Genomic DNA, 19,188 nt, shown 5'->3' on the forward strand with positions numbered 1-19,188 from the left:
TGGCTGCGAATGTTTCTGTCCAAAAATACAGGATGCCTAACTGCTGTAGCAATGCCCTCCATGAGGAGGCTCTGTGCTAGAGCCTTATCAGCCTCAACCTTGATCTCAGGCACACAGCTCCTGGGAGTAAAGAAACTCTCGTTGCACAACCATAATGTTTCACCAAGCTCCACTGCAACAGAACCTGTCCATATAACAATAACTTTAAACAATGGACTTTCTTGAGAGCTACACAGATCTCCTAACATTGCACATTGCAACTGTGGTATGTAACTGTGGAATAAGCTACATAATGTTGCTAACTCTGTAACCTGCATAAGGACACAATGAACAATAATGTACTACTGATGCCAGTGACCTAATGAAACCTATTGATATAAATAAAGCTGTCAGCTTGGACAAGAGGCCATTCTGCCTCTGCAATCCCTTCTGTCTCCTTTTGATTTCTTTAAAAAGTATACTACAATGAGAATGCCACATCAATGTTTATAGCAGGATAATTCATATTAGCCTATATGCCTGTCAACCAATGAATGCATAAAGAAAATTTATGCACAGTGGAGTTTTATTCAAATGAATGACCTAGAGAACATCAGGCTAAGTGAAAAAAAGCAAGATCCAGATGTCAAGAGTGGAATTTTTTCTCTCATATGCAAAAACTAGAGCAAACTAAGGAAAAAAGGAGGGAGGGGAATTCCTGAAAATGGGAGAGAGATCAGTGAAGGAGAGAAACAGGTTTGTGCGGGAGAGAGGAGGGCAGAATGGTGGAATAAAATTAAACAAACTATGCTATATACATACATGAATTTACCACAGTGAATTTCAATTTCTGTATATCTATAAAACACTAATTATAAACAACATAAATAAATGTAAGTAAGACCAATAGAGTAGAGAAGTGTAACAGGAGAGGGAGGAGGGCTAGATGGTGACTGAGTGGAGCAAATTATATTCTATGCTTATGTGATTGTGTCCAAGTGAACCCCAATATTATGCATAACTATAATGCACCAATAAAGACAAAATATTTTTTAAATGACAAAAATTGCAAAAGACTTGAAGACCATCTTCAAAAAATATTTGGAAAAGGCCAATAAGCACAGTAAACAAAATGTCTACCCTGGAGCCCAGCCAGGAAAGGCAGAGTCATACTGTGAAGCACCACGTTCCATCACTTTGATCACACTTGTCCAGGCACAGCATCAGTATCACTGTCATCATAAGGTCAGAAGGCTGCACAGAGTGTTCCCAGGGCCCTCTTCATGTTCCTGTTCTGCAGGCTGTAGATGTAGGGGTTCACCATGGGGGTGACCAGAGTGTACAGATGGAGGCCAACACCCCTGTCCAGGAGGTGCGTGTCCCTGTGGAGCTGAGGTAGATCCCCAGGCAGGCTCCATAGAACAGGGAGACAACTGAGAGGTGAGAACCACAGGTGGAAAAGGCCTTGTACTTCCCTCCTGCTGTGGAGATCCGCAGGACAGAAGCCACAATTTGTGCATTAGAGAAAAGGATCCTAGCAAGAGGATAAAAGCCCTTGACACATGTCACAATGTTACTGTTGACGGGTACATAACAGGAAAGATGAGCACCTGAGCAGTTCAGAGAAATAGTTCAGGATGTCCACGTCTGTGCAGGAGAAAAGCTGTCTCACAGACTCTCAGGAAGGACTCCCAGCACACTGAGGAGCAGGTTAGGCACAGAGCCTGGGGATCATGAGGACAGGGTGGTGCAGGGAGTGACAGGTGGCTACCAAGTGCTCATAGGCTATGACGGTAATACCTAAATTGTCCAGGTGTTCCAAAACTGAAAAAAATAAAAAAATAAAAAAAAATACTCCAGTGATTTGGAACGCCTAGATAATGACCCTTCTGTGTACCTGGATGTTCACTAGCATCGTTCGGACCATGATGGAGGTGAAACAGATGTTAGCAAGATTGAAACAGGAAGAAATAGAAAATCTGAAATAGAAGAAAATCTGAATGGCCTGATAAGGAGTGAGGAGAATGAGTCAATAGTAAGACAGTTTCCCTCTGAGAAGATTCAGGTGTCACTTCTGAATTCTCCCAAACATTTGAAGAGCTAGTAGCAAGCCTTCTTAAACCTTTCCAAAATAAATCAAAGACACAACCCCAGTCTATAAGGTCAACATTACTCCCATCTCAAAACCATAAAAGGACCCAGAAAACGACAGAGTGATATCCATGATGAAGATACATGCAAAAGTCCTCAGTAAAACTGCCAGCAAACCAAGCCCACCAGTACATCAAAAAGATGCTAGACCATGTTCCAGGGAAACGTGTCACAGGAAGGCAAGGATAGTTCAACATATCAAATCAATAAATGTAGAATCTCCTGCCAACAGAAGGAAGGGCAAAAACTGTCAGGTCAGCTTGATAGATTCAGAAATAACATAAAACCGAACACCCCTTTTACAATAAAATGCAACAAATTAGGTAAAGAAGGAATATTTCTCAACAATAAAGACTACAATGAAAAACCTACAGGTAACACCATACTGAATGGAGAAAGGATGGAAACTTTTCCTCTAACATCTGGATTAAGAAAAAGGACCCACTGAGTCCTATTCACCATAATACTGGAAGTCAGAGCAAAAGCAGGCAGACCAGAGATAACAAGGGAATCCAAACTGGAAAAGGAGAAATCAAATTCCCTTTTGCATATGACATGTTTTGAAGATAATATTTAGTTGACTTATTTTATACACATTTATAGGTACTGTGATAATACAAGATGTGTATATCATGTACAATGATCAAACCAGGGTGATTACTATTCCACCCCCTTAAACATTTCTCATTTTCTGTGTGTGGAGCCCAAATATTTATTGATCATCTATTATGTTCCAGGCACCTGGTCCTTGCTCTTGTGGCCTTTCCATTCTGTTAGTGAACTGAACATTTCAGTCTCCTCTAAAATTTACTTGTTAAGCTCCTAATTCTCTTTGGGCCCAGTTGGGCAGATCACCTAACCATTCAAAGCCCCCAGGTATGAATGTGGCATGAGAACAGATCATAAAGAATGGACTTTTGGAAAGAAAATTTAAATATATTACTATTTTGCAGACAATATGATCACATACATAGAAAACCCTAAAGATGTCTTAAACTGTTAGAAATAATAAATTCTGCAAAGCTACAGAATACAAAATCAATATACAAAAAATAGTGGCATTTCTATACAACTAACTAAAAAAAAAGAAAGAAACAAAACAATCCCACTTATATTGCAACAAAAACCAAGTAAATGAAATACGTATAAATTAACTGAATTAACTATGCAGTGAAAATTACTAAAGATTGGTAAAGGAAATTAAAGAATTTGCAGATAAATGTAAAGAGACTTGGTATTTGTAGATTGGAATAATTGATATTAATAAAATGACCATTCTAGACAACGTAATCTATACACTTAAAACAATCCCTATATTCTTTTTTAAAAAATTTATTCATTTAAATAATTAATTTTTAAATTTTTCTTTTGGTACTGGGGATTTAATACAGCAGCACTCTTCATGAGCTAAATCCCATTCCATTTTATTTTTAAATTTTGAGACAGAGTCTAAGTTGCTGAGAGCATCATTTAAGTTCTTCAGGTTGCCCTTGAATTTACAATTCTCCTTCCTCAGCCTGGCTAGTCTCTGGGATAAATGGAGGACAATACTTGTTATGGAAGGTTGCCAATGAGGAATTTTGCAAGGAAACGGCTAGGCGAAATGCAGCAGCTGGTTATCCTTAGGGAAATCTAGATATGTTGTTAGGAAAGGGACCTTATGAGGATCAGCAGCAACAAATTGCATATGATCCTGGTGTATACGCACAAATTGCTGCAGAGGCGGTTAGGGCATGGAAGACTTTACAAAGACATGGAGGTTTACAAGGTCAATTATCTAAGGTAATACAAGGAGCTAATGAATCTTACGCTGAATTTGTAGACAGGCTTATTCAAACAGCTACCAGAGTTTTTGGGAATACAGAACAAGCAATGCCATTAATAAAACAACTGGCTTATGACCAAGCGAATAGCTGGTGCAGAGAAGTCATTAGACCATGGAAACATGAAGATTTAAACACATATATTAAATTATGTAGAGACATTAATGAACAAGAGCAAGTCGTGACAGCTGCAGTAAAACAGGCTTTAGATGCCAGAGACATTAATGAAGAAGGGCAAACTGTGGCAGCTGCAGTAAAACAGGCTTTAGATGCCAGGCCAAGAACATGCTACAATTGTGAACAAACAGGCCATTTTAAAAGGAATTGCCCCATTGAAGGAGGGTTTAACAAAACTAGGTATCAAAGGGGTAGAATACCGGGTATTTGCCCATGATGCCAAACAGGGAGACATTGGGCTAATGAATGCTGTTCTCAAACCACCATAGAGGGTACTCCATTATCAAAAACGAACAAGGACCAGGTGTTTATCCACGATTTTGTGGAGAAAGGCATCGGGCTCCATTGCCAAAAAATGGACAGGGGGGCCCAATGCTCCGAGGCCCACGACCACAAATGTATGGGGCACTGGAGGAACCCAGCAACCCCATCAGGGTAAGGCCCAGGACACATTGTCCATCAGATCCCTCATCAGACAAACCAGAGGGAGCGCAGGGTTGGACATCTGAGCCACTGCCAGATCAGTACTAACTCCAGAGATGGGAGTTCAAATCATTCCCACAGGGGTAAAAGGACCTCTTTCCAAAGGAACAGTAGGCTTATTATTGGGACGCAGTTCTTCTACTCTAAAAGAACTTATGATGAGTCCTGGGGTAATTGATCCCAATTCTGAAGGTGAAATAAAAATTATAGCCAGTTCTCCAAAGGGTATATCAGTAATTTCACCAGGAGATAGAATAGCACAGTTACTAATAATACCCAGCCTATACGATAAATTTTCCAGTGGTACTGTAGAAAGAGGTTCCAGGGGATTAGGCTCCGCAGGTGTAGATTGGGCTATGCTTTCTTTAAATTTAGATTCTCACCCCATGCTAAAACTAAATATTCAAGGACATGAATTTAATGGGCAGACCTTAGCATCATCTCTCATCAAGAATGGCCAAAACATTGGCCATTACAACAAGCCACTCAAGTGCTTCAAGGCCTAGGAGTGGACGACTAATCCCCATAGAAGTGCAATGGTATTAGATTGGAAGGATCCTGAAGGATGTGAAGGAACTATATGGCCATATGTATTGGATCATCTTCCTGTAAATTTATGGGGACGAGATGTCCTAGATCAATTAGGTTTGACATTAATAAATAACATCAATCAAAATGTACCCACTATTATGGCTAGACAAGGTTTTAGGAAAGGAAAAAAGATTAGAAAAACAAGAACAAGGTATAGCAGCACCAATACAAATAGATCAAGGAACAGACAGACATGGGTTGGATTTTCAGAAAGGGCCACCGAGACAATAAAAATTACTTGGAAATCAGAAAGACCAGTGTGGGTTCCTCAGTGGCCCCTGACTAAAGAAAAGATACAAGCAGCCCATGACCTGGTCAAACAACAATTAGTGGAAGGACATATACAACCTTCTGTATCTCCCCATGATACTCCCATTTTTGTCATCAAAAAGAAATCTGGTAAATGGAGATTATTGCAAGATTTAAGAGCCATTAATAATGAGATGGTTATTATGGGACCTGCTCAATCGGGGATTCCTCAATTGTCTGCTTTGCCAAAAACTTGGTATGTTTTAGTTATAGATATTAAAGATTTTTTTTCAATTCCAATTCATCCTGAGGATAGTCCACGTTTTGCATTTACTATCCCTGCACTGAATCATGAAGATCCTGATCAGAGATATGAATGGAAAATACTCCCTCAAGGGATGGCTAACAGCCCAACTATGTGTCAAATTTATGTTAACAAAGTAATCCAGCCACTTAGAAATCAAAATCCTGAACTACAAATATTTCACTATATGGATGATGTATTATTAGCACACAAAGCTAAAAACACATTGCTAAAATGTTATGCCACACTTACAAACTTATTAAAAAATTATAATCTAGAGATAGCAATAGATAAAGTACAATTAAATTTTCCAATTAATTATTTAGGAGTTCTATTATCCTCAACCATGGTCCGTCCACCAAAAATTCAAATACGAGTAGATCAACTCAAATCACTTAATGACTTTCAAAAGTTATTAGGAGACATAAATTGGATAAGGCCTTATCTAGGTATACCAACAGGAGAGTTGGGACCTTTATTTGATATCCCAAAAGGTCCATCAGATCCAAATTCACCCTGAATGTTAACACCTGAAGCAAGAAAGGCATTAAAAATCATTGAAACATATATGGAAAATATGCATTTGGATAGAATTGATATAAGTTTGCCTTTATTATTTATTGTACTACCAACAAAAAATATTTCTACAGGAGTATTTTGGCAAGAAGGTCCATTATTATGGATACATTTATCTTATTCTCCTAAGCCTCTTTTAGCTGCTTCACTATTTTGAAATTTAAAGCATGGTGAATTTGCTGCCCTCCTGGTTCGTATGGGGATAGTAAATGCAAAACGTGGACTATCCTCAAGATGAATTGGAATTGAAAAAAAAACAATCTTTAATATATATAACTAAAACATACCAAGTTTTTGGCAAAGCAGACAATTGAGGAATCCCCGATTGAGCAGGTATCATAATAACCATCTCATTATTAATGGCTCTTAAATCTTGCAATAATCTCCATTTACCAGATTTCTTTTTGATGACAAAAATGGGAGTATCATGGGGAGATACAGAAGGTTGTATATGTCCTTCCACTAATTGTTGTTTGACCAGGTCATGGGCTGCTTGTATCTTTTCTTTAGTCAGGGGCCACTGAGGAGCCCATACTGGTCTTTCTGATTTCCAAGTAATTTTTATTGTCTCGGTGGCCCTTTCTGAAAATCCAACCCATGTCTGACTGTTCCTTGATCTATTTGTATTGGTGCTGCTATACCTTGTTCTTGTTTTTCTAATCTTTTTCCTTTCCTAAAACCTTGTCTAGCCATAATAGTGCATGCATTTTGGTTGACATTATTTGTTAATGTCAAACCTAATTGATCTAGGACATCTCGTCCCCATTAATTTACGGGAAGATGATCCAATACATATGGCCATATAGTTTTTTCACATCCTTCAGGATCCTTCCAATCTAATGCTTTTGCACTTCTATGGGGATTAGTTGCCACTCCTAGGCCTCGAAGCGTTTGAGTGGCTTGTTGTAATGGCCAATGTTTGGTGTGTTGCTGGCACCTCTGTTAAAATTCTAATACTACTTTTTAATTTTTTATTTGTTCTTTCAAATTACATATGACTATAGGATGTACTTTGACATATCTTACATACAGGGAGTATAAATTTCTGTTCTTGTTACCCTGGTTGTGTATTCATATAGAAACATAGGAGAGTAATGTTCATTTCAGGAATGAACTTTTATTTAAAAATTGATAAAAGGATAATTCTTATAAGTTGTAAATAACAAGGCAGTGTGCATAAAAAGATCTAAGTATATATTTTTGAATTATCAAGTGTCCTATGAATACATGGTTACGTGACAGCTCTTAACTCAGGTTAAAAACATGACAATTTCAATTGTTTTAGAGTTTCATGACACAAACTATTCTAGTTGTCTTGGCTTTTTATCAAGGGATCTAAGTTCACCCCCTTGTTGAAGACAGAAATATTAAATTTTCTGGAGATATCAGGGGCTGTGTCACAAACACAAGTCAGGCTTCAGGGACCCATGAGACAGGGCAGGCTTGTCCCTTTAGACTTCAGAGAAAACTTTAGGTTTGGTCGTGGATAAGGTGTTAGGAGCCTAGATTTCTGGAAGGCAGGAGATTTCATGAGAAAGAGAAATAATGACTATTCCCCTGACATGTACCCTGTATATATCGGGACGACAGAATTTGTAAGAAAAATTGCTTTTGGTGCACAGCAACATCCTACAGGGAAATGATGTGTTTGGGGTTGGAAATGTGCCTAATGAGCAGACACCCTGATCTGTTAAGTATCTCCCCTGCCCTCATTCCCCAGCCTGTGCAGCCTTGGACTGGAGGAGATGTGGTTGCTTTCTCTGGAGTCCTGCATCTGGCTGGGGACTGCTGATTGACTCCTTCCAGATGTCTTGTCTTGAAACAGACTCTGTCTCTCTCACCAAACATCCAGGGAGGAATCAGGATCCATCAGGAGACCATCCATCCAGAACCCACCCAGGTGAGTCTGAGAGCCCAGCAGGTGCTGCAGGAAGGCATCAGAGAGTCTGGAATCCAAGAACGAGTACCTAAGGTCACCTGAGATCCAATCTGGGAAAGTGCTCTCGCCCAGAGCTGAGAGGTTGCTGAGACTGTTTGCTGAATTATTTGATTAATTCATTGATGTGTTTATTTATTGTGCTAAAAAGAGGAGTGAACAGAGAGTTCAGCAATGCCAAGCAGGTCCTTGATGACCATGGGGTGAGGGCAAAGGCAGCCCCAACAGAAGAGGGCGTGGAGGCTCAAAGTGGTTTCAGTGTAAGTAGAGCATGTGTCCCAGGACCTTTGCAACCATTTAGGTGCCAAACAATAAGATGCATTGCTGAGGAACGACACAGAGTGAAGGGCTGGTACTTCTTACTTCTGAGATGGAGCCGAATTTTGATGAGGTTTATTGTTATCAAATGTTAATTTTCTACAGTGATCAGCATTTCAATGGATTTTTCTAACTTGATGTTTCTCCTTTGAGTTTTGGAGGAGTGCATCTGGTGATAAAAAGTTTTACTTTTTATTTAGTGAACAATCTATCTTATTACTTCTGAGTTTCTTGCCTTATTTAAGGTAATTTTCTCTATCTATGTACTTTTATGATAGTTTTTTTTTATTGGGGTTTGAACTGAGGGGCACCTGACAACTGAGCCACGTTTCCAGCCCTATTTGCTATTTTGTATTTTATTTAAAGTCTGGGTCTCATTGAGTTGCTTAGTGCCTCACTTTTGCTGAGGCTGACTTTGAATTCTTGATCCTCTCACCTCCTACTTGACCCCTCCCTGCTGTCTTGTCTTGAAACAGCTTCTGTCTCTCTCATCAAATAGCCAGGGAGGAATTTGGTTCCATGAGGAGACCTTCCATTTGGAACCCACCCAGGTGAGTCTGAGAGCCCAGCAGGTGCTGCAGAAAGCATCAGAGAAGCTGGAAGCCAAGAACGTGTACCTAAGGTCACCTGAGAGCCAATCCAGTCTTGAGGTCTTTAATTCCTCTTAATTTTTAGTGAGATGCGTGAGCTAGGGGATCACTGTCATTTCTTCCAGGTAGAGAGCCAACTATGTCTTTATTTAACTATACAAGGATCTCTAAAAAAACCAGAAATATGACTGTCTTTTATTCCACCTAAAGAGTGAGGCAGAATTCCCTGTTCGTTCAACAAATCTACTAACTTAGCACCCGAGGAACGTTCCTCATTATGTTCTTTTACAATTAAGTCTTTGCGAATTTAATTGTGAAATTATTGGTATTATTATCTTCATTCACTGAATGTTTGAGGCTCTGTTCAATTTTTAAATACAGTTTTTTTGCAGTCACTCAGTTTAACCTTGCTCTGCCCCCTGCTATCTATGTTTACTCCACAACTTCTGCTTTTCTGTAATTTTATTCTATACCTTGAAAGCCTATTCACATACTACTATGAACACAGACCCACAAACTAACCTGGTGCAGTCTGTTCCTGTGGGTATTGCACCTCAATCCTGGACAATGTGATGGAAGAAATGTGTGCATGATGTAATGCTCTCAGGGATAAGCTTTCACCAGGGTGTTATTCAATGTAAAAGATAGAATTTTCATGTGTGGAAGATTTTATAACATATCCTCTTAAGAGCTCTTTGTTGGATAAAGACCACAACAAGATTGAGTTGTGCTCATTGGTTTTGTCTTAAGAGTTTAAAACTGAAAGGCTATGGATAAAACGGAAAATATACCACACAAGAAATCAAGAAAGGGGCCTGTCTTGTCTGCCACTGTGCACATAAAATCCGACTCCATAGTTACTTTCTGGGTCTAGCTTTTTCCCCACAGTGACAAATGCCAGTTGGTTTTCAGTGTAGAATCTTAAACTATTGATCCCCCAGAATGGAGAGAAGAAGAGAAGTTTCCAGAGTTGAGGGTGGTACAAAGGAGAACAAGAAGGAGGCAAAGTTGACTAATGGATACAAAGTTACAGGTAGATAAATAGAGTAAATAATGTTGGTATTCTATCCACAGCAGCGTGACTCTGAGTAATTCCAAGTACCTATAAGGGAGGGTTTTCAGTAATCTTAGCATAGTAAAATTATAAAATACTTGAGTTAATTATGGACATGGATATCCTGATTTGTTCATTGTACAGTATATAGGTATTGAAATTCCATATTCTATACATTAAATATGTACTATTCCCGTGTCAGTAAACAATGAAATGAAACATAAACTCCAGTCAGTCAAATCAATATCGAATGGCACAGGAATGCTTCATATCAATTTGTTCAAATTTTCTTGTCCTTCATATATTTTTTATTAAATTTTTCTTCCCTTTGCCCTTGGTTTTTGTATATCTGCTTATTATCCAGGTGTCATGGTGCCAAAAATACGTGATATAACACTTGCCTTTTGAGACTCTTATTGATCTTTTGCTTTTTAAATTTTATTTTTTGCTAGTCCTCAAGAAGGCAGGCAGGACTTGAAATGACAGAAGTGGGGACTCGTTTTCTCCCCATCACCTCTGGGGGACCACAGAGGTTACGAGCCTTCTTCCTGCTCAGAGCCACTTCACGTCTCAGTTTATTGAGCAGATTTTTACATTCCTTCCTTTCTCTTTCTCTCCTTTTCTTTTTTCCTTTGCAGCCCTGGGGATTGAGCCCAGGGACTCCTGCACGCCACGCAAGTGCTCTACCACTGAGCCACTCTCTGCCTGGTGTTTTGTATTGCTTTATGCCCAGGGGTTCAAAATGGCCACACTGAAAGGAAACTCCAAGTTTTCATGTGTATGAAACGTTCACAAACTGGAATTTCTGGGTATCACTAGTGCATCTCTTTGAAGAAAGATCATTTGGCATCAACAGCTTTCCTGGTGTCCATTCCTTTCTAACAGAGTGGCTGGGGGTGAGAATGGCATTAACATGGTCCCAGGAGACCCAGCATATGGCTTACCTTTAAGTGGTGTGTGTGTGTGTGTGTGTGTGTGTGTGTGTGTGTGTGTGTGTGTATGTGTGTGTGTGTGTCTTTAGGGGTTAGAGGAGAATTAACAGAAAGGGGACCTGGACTCAATACATTCTAAGAGGTAACTCAAAGTGCAGAGGCCAGATCAAAATCAGGGTGCTTCCCACCCACAAAGTGCCTTGGCAGACAACTTAAAATTGTCGTTTAACACAACAACGTCTGGACAGTCTCCCTGTGTCTTGAGCAGCACCGAGGCCACTCTGTTCTTCTGAAACCTGCTTGGGTCCCTCTCTCTTGCTCATCCTGCTTGTCACCTGGGTTCCCTGTTGACTCTGTCTGACTCTCCATGGGTCCTTTGCACTGGAGCACACTTCTACAGATATTTTTGTGGCTTCCTCCCCCTCTTCCTGGGGGTCTCTTTGCAAGTGTCACCTATCTGCTTTTGTCTTGCCTGAGCATTCCCTCTCTGCTTTCTCCCTCACAGCTTCGTTTATTTTCCCTTCGAATTTATGTTACCCTATGGCATGCCACATGATTAGTCCTCTACCTCATATATTGGCTTGAGCTATTTCTCCCTCATCAGACTTAGGAACATTTGATTTTTTGAAAATTATTTCTTTATTTATTGGCTTTGCACTTTCATCACCTAGAAAGTTCCTGGAATATGATCAAAACTAAATTTTACTCCTCCAGTGCATGAAAAAAATTCAAAATGTTGAATAAACTCCTGGGGAAAATCTAAAAGTGATATAGGAATTCTCAATCATAGTGGCAAGGGTATCCCTAGAGGGGGGCAGATTCACACATGAAACAGAAATTTGCATGTTGACTGTAGAACATAAATGATAGCCTGTATGTCAGGGTACTATTGCATAATCATATTGTGTTCCTTTCTCATCATTTTTTTAGTTACATCAACTAAATGGGTCAAGAAAATGACACACAAATTACAGAGTTTCTTCTTCTGGGATTTTCAGAGGACCCAGAACTGCAGCCCCTCATCTTTGGGCTTTTCCTGTCCATGTACCTGGTCACTGTGCTGGGGAACCTGCTCATCATTCTGGCCACTATCTCAGACTCCCACCTGCACACACCCATGTACTTCTTCCTCTCCAACCTGTCCTTTGTGGACATCTGCTTCACCTCCAACACTGTCCCAAAGATGCTAGTGAACATCCAGACACAGAGCAAGGTTATTACCTACGCAGGTTGCATCACCCAGATGCAATTTTCCATACTCTTTGCAGGACTGGACATCTATCTTCTGACTGTGATGGCCTATGACCGGTATGTGGCCATCTGCTACCCCCTGCACTACCTGGTCATCATGAACTCCCGGCGATGTGGGTTGCTGGTTCTGGTGTCCTGGATCATGAGTGCTCTTCATTCCTTGTTACAAGGTTTAATGATGTTGAGACTCTCCTTCTGCACAGATTTGCAAATCTCCCACTTTTTCTGTGAACTTAATCACCTGGTCCATCTTGCCTGCTCTGACACCTTTCTCAATGAGGTGGTGATATATTTTGCTGCTGTCTTGCTGGCTGGTGGCCCCTTCACTGGCATCCTTTACTCTTACTGCAAGATATTCTCCTCCATCCGTGCAATCTCTTCAGCTCAGGGCAAGTATAAAGCCTTCTCCACCTGTGCATCTCACCTCTCCGTGGTCTCCTTATTTTATTGTACAAGCCTGGGTGTGTACCTTAGTTCTGCTGTGGCCCAAAACTCACACTCCACTGCAACTGCCTCCGTGATGTACAGCGTGGTCACCCCCATGCTCAACCCCTTTATCTACAGTCTGAGGAACAAGGACATCAAGAGTGCTCTGAGAAGACTCTGTGAGAGAGAAACTGTGAAAGCAACAGTTGTGCTGAGACTGAAGAAGTGCCCATGATTGCAGAAGGGCTCAGAGCCTCAGAGCTAGAAACTGGCATCTTACCAGAAGGTAGAAGCAGAACTTGGTCCTTCTATTTTATCCCTGAAGTTTCTGTTTCCTGATTTCAACTTCTGCATGCAATTCCATTCCATGCGTCCCTTTATTGTACTCTCCACTCTCTGACACCCAGTCCTCTCCTCTCCATTGTGCTGCTTTCTAACTTTCCCCAAATAATTTTCATCTTTGTATCAGAAATACTTAGAAATTCTTATTTAGCCCAAAGGACATGTTTTTTAGAATAATTTCTTTTCAAGTGACATAAATTATACCAAATGACATAAATTATACCAAATGATTTTACTAATATTGGACTAAAAATGAACATATGTTTTACTCCCAAGGGAAAAATCCCACATTTGACAACCCAGGGTATGTGCGTAATGTACAGTGGAATAAAGTGTGGTGACATTTTCTCATCTCTGTGTGTCTCCTTCCTGCGTGGCTCCCTCCACCCTCGTCCTGACAATGTGGCTTCACACCCAGCCTGTTCCTAGCTAGCCATGGGCTGCGTGCTCACGATCAGGACCTGCCTCTGCTCAGCTCGGTGTCCACAGTGCCTGCTGCGGTCGGGGAAATCAGACCCCAGGGCACTGGATCCAGCATTTTCTCAGTAGGTAATTTCATATTCTAAACAGCATTTCTCCAGGACAGTGAGATAGGAATGTGAATGGATGCGAGGTCCTGGGGGTCAGGCACCGGGAAGGGAGGGAGGTGGATGTGGCTGTAGAAGGGAATGCAGTATCCCTGAGTTGATGGAATGATTCGATCTTTTTGTGTTTGACTAGCAGTTTGGGGTGCCCATGTTACTGCGTATGCACACAGTGTCATTATTTGCATACAGCCTCTGTTACCCACTCCCTTCCAAACTTTCAGCAGTAGCTATTCTAGTTTCAAGTAGACTATTTATTTTGGACTTCAGCCTATATCCTGGGGAACATGCAGCACGTGTCTTTCTCTGTTAGGCTTATTTCATCTGCTCACTGTTCCATTTTTATTTATTTTTTTGGTATCAGGGACTGAACTCAGGGACATTTAACCATGGAGCCAGACACCCCCAGCCTTTTTTTTTTGTATTTTATTTAAAGACAGGGTCTCATAGAGTGTGGCTTAGAGCCTTGCTAAGTTGCTGAGGCTGGCTTTGAACTCACGATCCTCCCGCCTCGGCCCCTGAGCTGCTGAGATTAGAGGCATGCCCTACCACACCCGGCAAGATTTCACTCTTTTTGTGGCCAAATAGTACCGCATTGTGTATGTTTGCCCCATTTTCTTTATCGGGGAGGCGATAGGCACTTAGGCTGAAGAGAGTCAGGAGAAACACAGGCACACAGGTATCCCGTTGGGCAGCTGACTTGATTTCCTCACCGTCAGTGTTAACATCCTGGCTGAGGTGCGATCCATGGTGGATCGCGACGTTACCATTGTGGAGACTGAGCAGAGGGCCCATGGATCTCTGTGTCCTTTCCCGCTCCTGAATGTTAATAGACAACTAATCTTGAGATTTTTAAAGGTTCTACAGGAAAGAAGTAGTAGTTATCTAATACAGCTGATGGCGAGGAGTCTGCATGTCCACCTTTTTCCTTTTCCCCTTGGGATCATGACTTCTTTTTCCTCCCCCGCATGGTGGCATGCTGTCTCTAGCCCTCCTCCCCCTCCAGGGACCCTTATGAACATTCTGCTAATGAAAACAATCAAACCAAAGAGGCTGCATCCAGCCCGTGGTGTGAATGTCTCTGCGTCATTCTAGACGGGCTGGGACCGTGGAGGTTTGCAGCAGACCTCGAGAAGCTTGTTTTCCAGGTCAATGCAAAAAGTTAGCTAATGGAATCAACAGACCTGGGACAGTAAGGAGCGCTGAGCTACAGCCTTTCACGGTTATTGCCCCGTCTTCTGTCGACAGGTTAAGAGAGACGGCAGCACAGATGGAAACATAGCCTAGAAATACGGCTTTTACATCAGTGAACACATTCTACCTTCCACACAACTTTGGAAATCCCACAGTCTTGAGCTTCCCTGTTCAGACAACCTCAGCAGTAACACCAATGTGCTGTTTTAGTCACGTGATGTGTTTCGCCTCTTACTGAGACTCTCTTCTCTTATTTGAGATTTTCACCTCCACCCTGAGAATCTCATCTTCCAGGGGAGAGACCAAAGCCTTTTCCCTTGTGGGTCTCACCTCTTGGTGGTCTCCTTATGCTTTGGCACTGGCAGAATGAGTTCACTTTCCATTAACCAAATGCCTGAGGAAATTCACTTATAAAGATAAGGGTTTATTGGGGCTCATAGTTTTAGGGGTTCCTGTCCCTGATGGGTTGGCCCCATGGTTTTGCACCTGTGACAAAGGTCACATCGTTGAGGGAAGAGCAAAATGGCTCACCTTGTGGGCAGGAGTGAAAACAGAAAAGGAAGTGACAGGGGTCCCCTGTTCCCTTTCAAGGCACACCCCTACTTACCTGGGACTTCACACTTGGACCCACATCTTACAGTTTTTCCACCGCCCCACAGCACCAATCCGGGAGACTCACCTTTCACACTGAGGCCTTGGGGGACCCATAGGCTCATATTGTAGCAGTGGCCTTGAAGTCTATCTCAGTTCTGCAGCCACTCTCTCCTCCATGCCAAGTCTGAAGGCCTCTGTGATGTGCACCGTGGTCACCCCCATGATGAGTCCCTTCATCTACAGTCTGAGGATCAGGGGCGTGAAAGTTGCCCTGGGGACACTCCTCAGGAAGTTTCTCAGTGAAGGGCCATTGTAATAGCCATGAGAGAAATGTGAATGACCCTGAGGGCCAGAGTCTGGCCTCCTCCATCCACTCCTTGACTACTTCTGCTTATACAAAATTTAAAGCAACTCTTTTCTCCAGACTTCCTTTGGGGTCTTCCTTGTACTATTAAATGTTCATAAAGTTATGGGCTGAAAAGCTGGGTGAATTTTCATTGAATGGAGTGTAAATTCAGACAGGGGTGGTTGAATATAGAGTCTTAATTGGAAAAGTATAAATGAATTAAGAAGAGACTTTGAAATAGAAAAAGAATCCAGACTCAGTGACACTCATCCTTGAAGGTAACAGCAACATGGAGAAAATGAAATCAAAACAGAAGAGACAATGGCCCCCCCATTTTATCAGGACGCTTCCCCTTGTTTATGTGTGGAACCAGCCTTGGTTCCCAACGGTGGATGGGGGGATAAGAAAAACATGGTGTACATAGACACAGTGGGATACTAGTCATGAGGAAAAATGGAATTCTGTATTTGCAGAAAAATGGAAGGATTTGGGTATGATGTCCCTTGAAATCACACAGAAATTCCATAGGTATTTTCTTCCCCGTGGAATCTAAGCTACAGCTGTGTTGAATTATAATAGAGATATCTAGAGGCTGGGAATGTTGGCAAGAAGATGGTAGATTGGATAACGGGAAGCACAATCCAGGGAGATATATGAGAGAGGGTTTTATTTGATAAATCATGAGGATCCAGCTGGGAGTCTTTAAGGACTACAAGCATAAAGAAATGATGTGGAATGGCAATGCTCATTACCCTGATTTGATCAGTGCATGCTCTGTGCCTGGGCTGACACAGCACACATTAGCACATGCAATCATTACATGCCATTAAACATTTTAAACTCAGTATTTGCTAGCACTCTGAACCATCTTATACTCATGGTCTCTGAACGGTCCTAGTCACTCCTTCATGAGGAAGCAGAAGATTCTGGTAACTTGCCAACAAGCTCGCGGTCACAGATAGGATGAAGAGGCTCCCACCCACAGCTGGGTAAACCAGGCCACGCTCTCAGGCCTGAAGTTAGGTCGGCTCTAGAGAATCTTTATGATTGTGGTAAAGCTCAGTGGAAGTAGAAGCTACTGATACAAACTCCTGCTTCTGGAATTCTGTCTTCAAAAGAAGGGCTCTGTCTCTGGGTGCTGCAGTCTTAGGAATATAGCAGACCCCAAGGTAAGGTTTCCACAGCTTGCTTTGACATTTCAATGTGATTTTCTTTGTACGTTCATGAGCTGGAGCACATTTTCATGTTTATGAGTCACTCACATTTGTTCTTCTAAATCTGTGGTTCACACACTGGGGTTATTTTTGTTGTCTTTTGTTATAATTGGTTTGAAACAATATGTGTCTACCTGTTTGATATTTTGGATTTAATTTTATTTTTAAAATAAAGTTTATTTTGCATATGTGAAGCTTATATCATGTTCTCAGCTACATATAGATAGAAAATGGTTGCTATGATGAGGCAGATTTCCAAAACATACCACACATTACATATTTACCCCAGTTTTTCATTCGCTTTTTATTTTGTAACAATGTTTCTGATGTAAAATTTAAAATATGTTTTATTTAAAAAATATGATCGTTGTACCAATTTATGAGGTAAGATATGATAATTATATATTGCTGAGGGCCATTGCCAAGTAGGAATGATGCATCGAAATTTCCTTGCCAGCGTACCCCATGTTAAATAGACTTGCCTTGGAAATTCGCTGTGACATTGCAAGTGTGTTTGAGAAAGGTGACCCTGCTCAAGGACCAGGGTGGATCCAGGTTTAGGGTGTATCCTGCAGGTTTTAGGAAGTATCCGGGTTTAAGAACAATTTGGGTTTAGGGAAGTTCCAGGTTTAAGGTTATTCCTGCTGGGAATAGGGTGTATCCTGCTGCCTGAGTTCCCCTTGAGTTCTCGTGGAATTCAGAAAGTATTTTGGGACGTGAATTGGGCGGCAGAACTTGGATTTCGCCAGAACGTGTTTGTACAGGGCCGATGTGAGTTCGGGAATAAAGAATTGCTGTTTGAATCTACAAGGTGTGAGTGTCTCGTGATCTTGTGCCCAGCCAAGACTGCGGCAATATATAGGTGTGTGTAATATATACATATATATGGTGTATTTGTCAAATTAGGATAGTTAGTATATCTATTGCCTTAAGCAATTTTTATAATTTTTGAATAACATGTAATAATTTTTCATAGTTGTTGGGTACCGTGGAATAGTTCAGTACATGTAAAACATAGGTACTGATCTCATGAGGGAATTAACATTTCCTTCTCATCATTGCTGGTTGTTTGGAGGCTTAAATAACTTTTCTATTTATTCATAAAATATATAATGAGTTCCTGTGAACTGGAGCCACTCTGCTGTTCTGGAGATTGACAGAACTTCTTCCTTTTTCCTAATTTTGGATACTGAGTTCTGGGCTCTAAACTTTAACCTTCCCCCATTGTCAATTAGTCCTGCATGGAGGAAACAGTCAACAGCAAAACTCTGGGAAACAGTGAATTTATAGTTCCCTCTCTCCACTCATTAGCTACATCTCCTCTTGTTTCTGCAACCCCTGTGCACCTGATGTCCTTCTGGGTCAGGGCAGAAAAGATAATTGTCCTGCCTGTTCTCTGTTTCCATGAGAGAAGGTTAGAAATCAGGGGGATCCAGTCATTATTGCTCCTTCTCCATTAAGTCTCCTGCCCCCACAGAAGTCTAACCTCCACAGCAGTTTTGCCCAATCCTTAGTTAACAATTTCCCCCAACATCCAAGATACCTGACTTTGCTGGATTACTTGGCACTCCAAAGCCCTGGCTTATGAGGGAACACAGCTCCTGATTTTCTGATGTCTTCAAGAAATTTCTTTTCCCTTTCATCAAGAGAGAGATTTGTGTTTACTTATTATAAAACCATGAGAAGTTTCTAAAACTCTTAGCTTCATTTCTAGAAAGCACTTAGGAGGTTCATGCTTGGATCACAAATTAAGCATTGTCATTTCCTCTTTCCTTTATGAAACATTTGATATGTCTAAGAGGTACACTTGATGTTTTAAGGCATCATGGACTGAAGGTGGAATCTACTATAGACTCATTTAATTTTTACAGGTGTCCATGATAACTCATTACTATTAGGGGCTCATTTTACCTTTGTGGAAATGTGGCTCAAAATGCTGATCCATCTGCCCTGAGTTGAGCTTTGGTGGGAACTCCTTCAAGAAGTTCCCAGTTCTGCTCCAGGTCAGTGAGCTCCACCAGGGGTAATTATGCCTTCAGGAGATACTTGATAATGTCTGGAGAAACTTTGGATT

At 41.2% G+C, this 19,188-nt stretch overlaps 1 protein-coding gene across 1 annotated transcript; it reads left to right on the forward strand.

Annotated features, from left to right (window-relative positions):
- Positions 1–12,106: 12,106 nt before the first annotated feature.
- On the forward strand, positions 12,107–13,075 carry LOC101969906 (olfactory receptor 7A17). Its single transcript, XM_005336317.3, has one exon. The coding sequence runs from the start codon at positions 12,107–12,109 to the stop codon at positions 13,073–13,075; it is 969 nt and encodes a 322-aa protein (XP_005336374.2).
- The last annotated feature ends 6,113 nt before the right edge of the window (positions 13,076–19,188 follow it).

The sequence above is a fragment of the Ictidomys tridecemlineatus genome, chromosome 2 (assembly GCF_052094955.1).
Source record: "Ictidomys tridecemlineatus isolate mIctTri1 chromosome 2, mIctTri1.hap1, whole genome shotgun sequence".
NCBI classification, from domain to species: domain Eukaryota; kingdom Metazoa; phylum Chordata; class Mammalia; order Rodentia; family Sciuridae; genus Ictidomys; species Ictidomys tridecemlineatus.

What these genes read in the sequence shown, in the direction of transcription:
- LOC101969906 (XM_005336317.3), top strand. Translation starts at nt 12,107, where the DNA reads ATGGGTCAAGAAAATGACACACAAATTACAGAGTTTCTTCTTCTGGGA.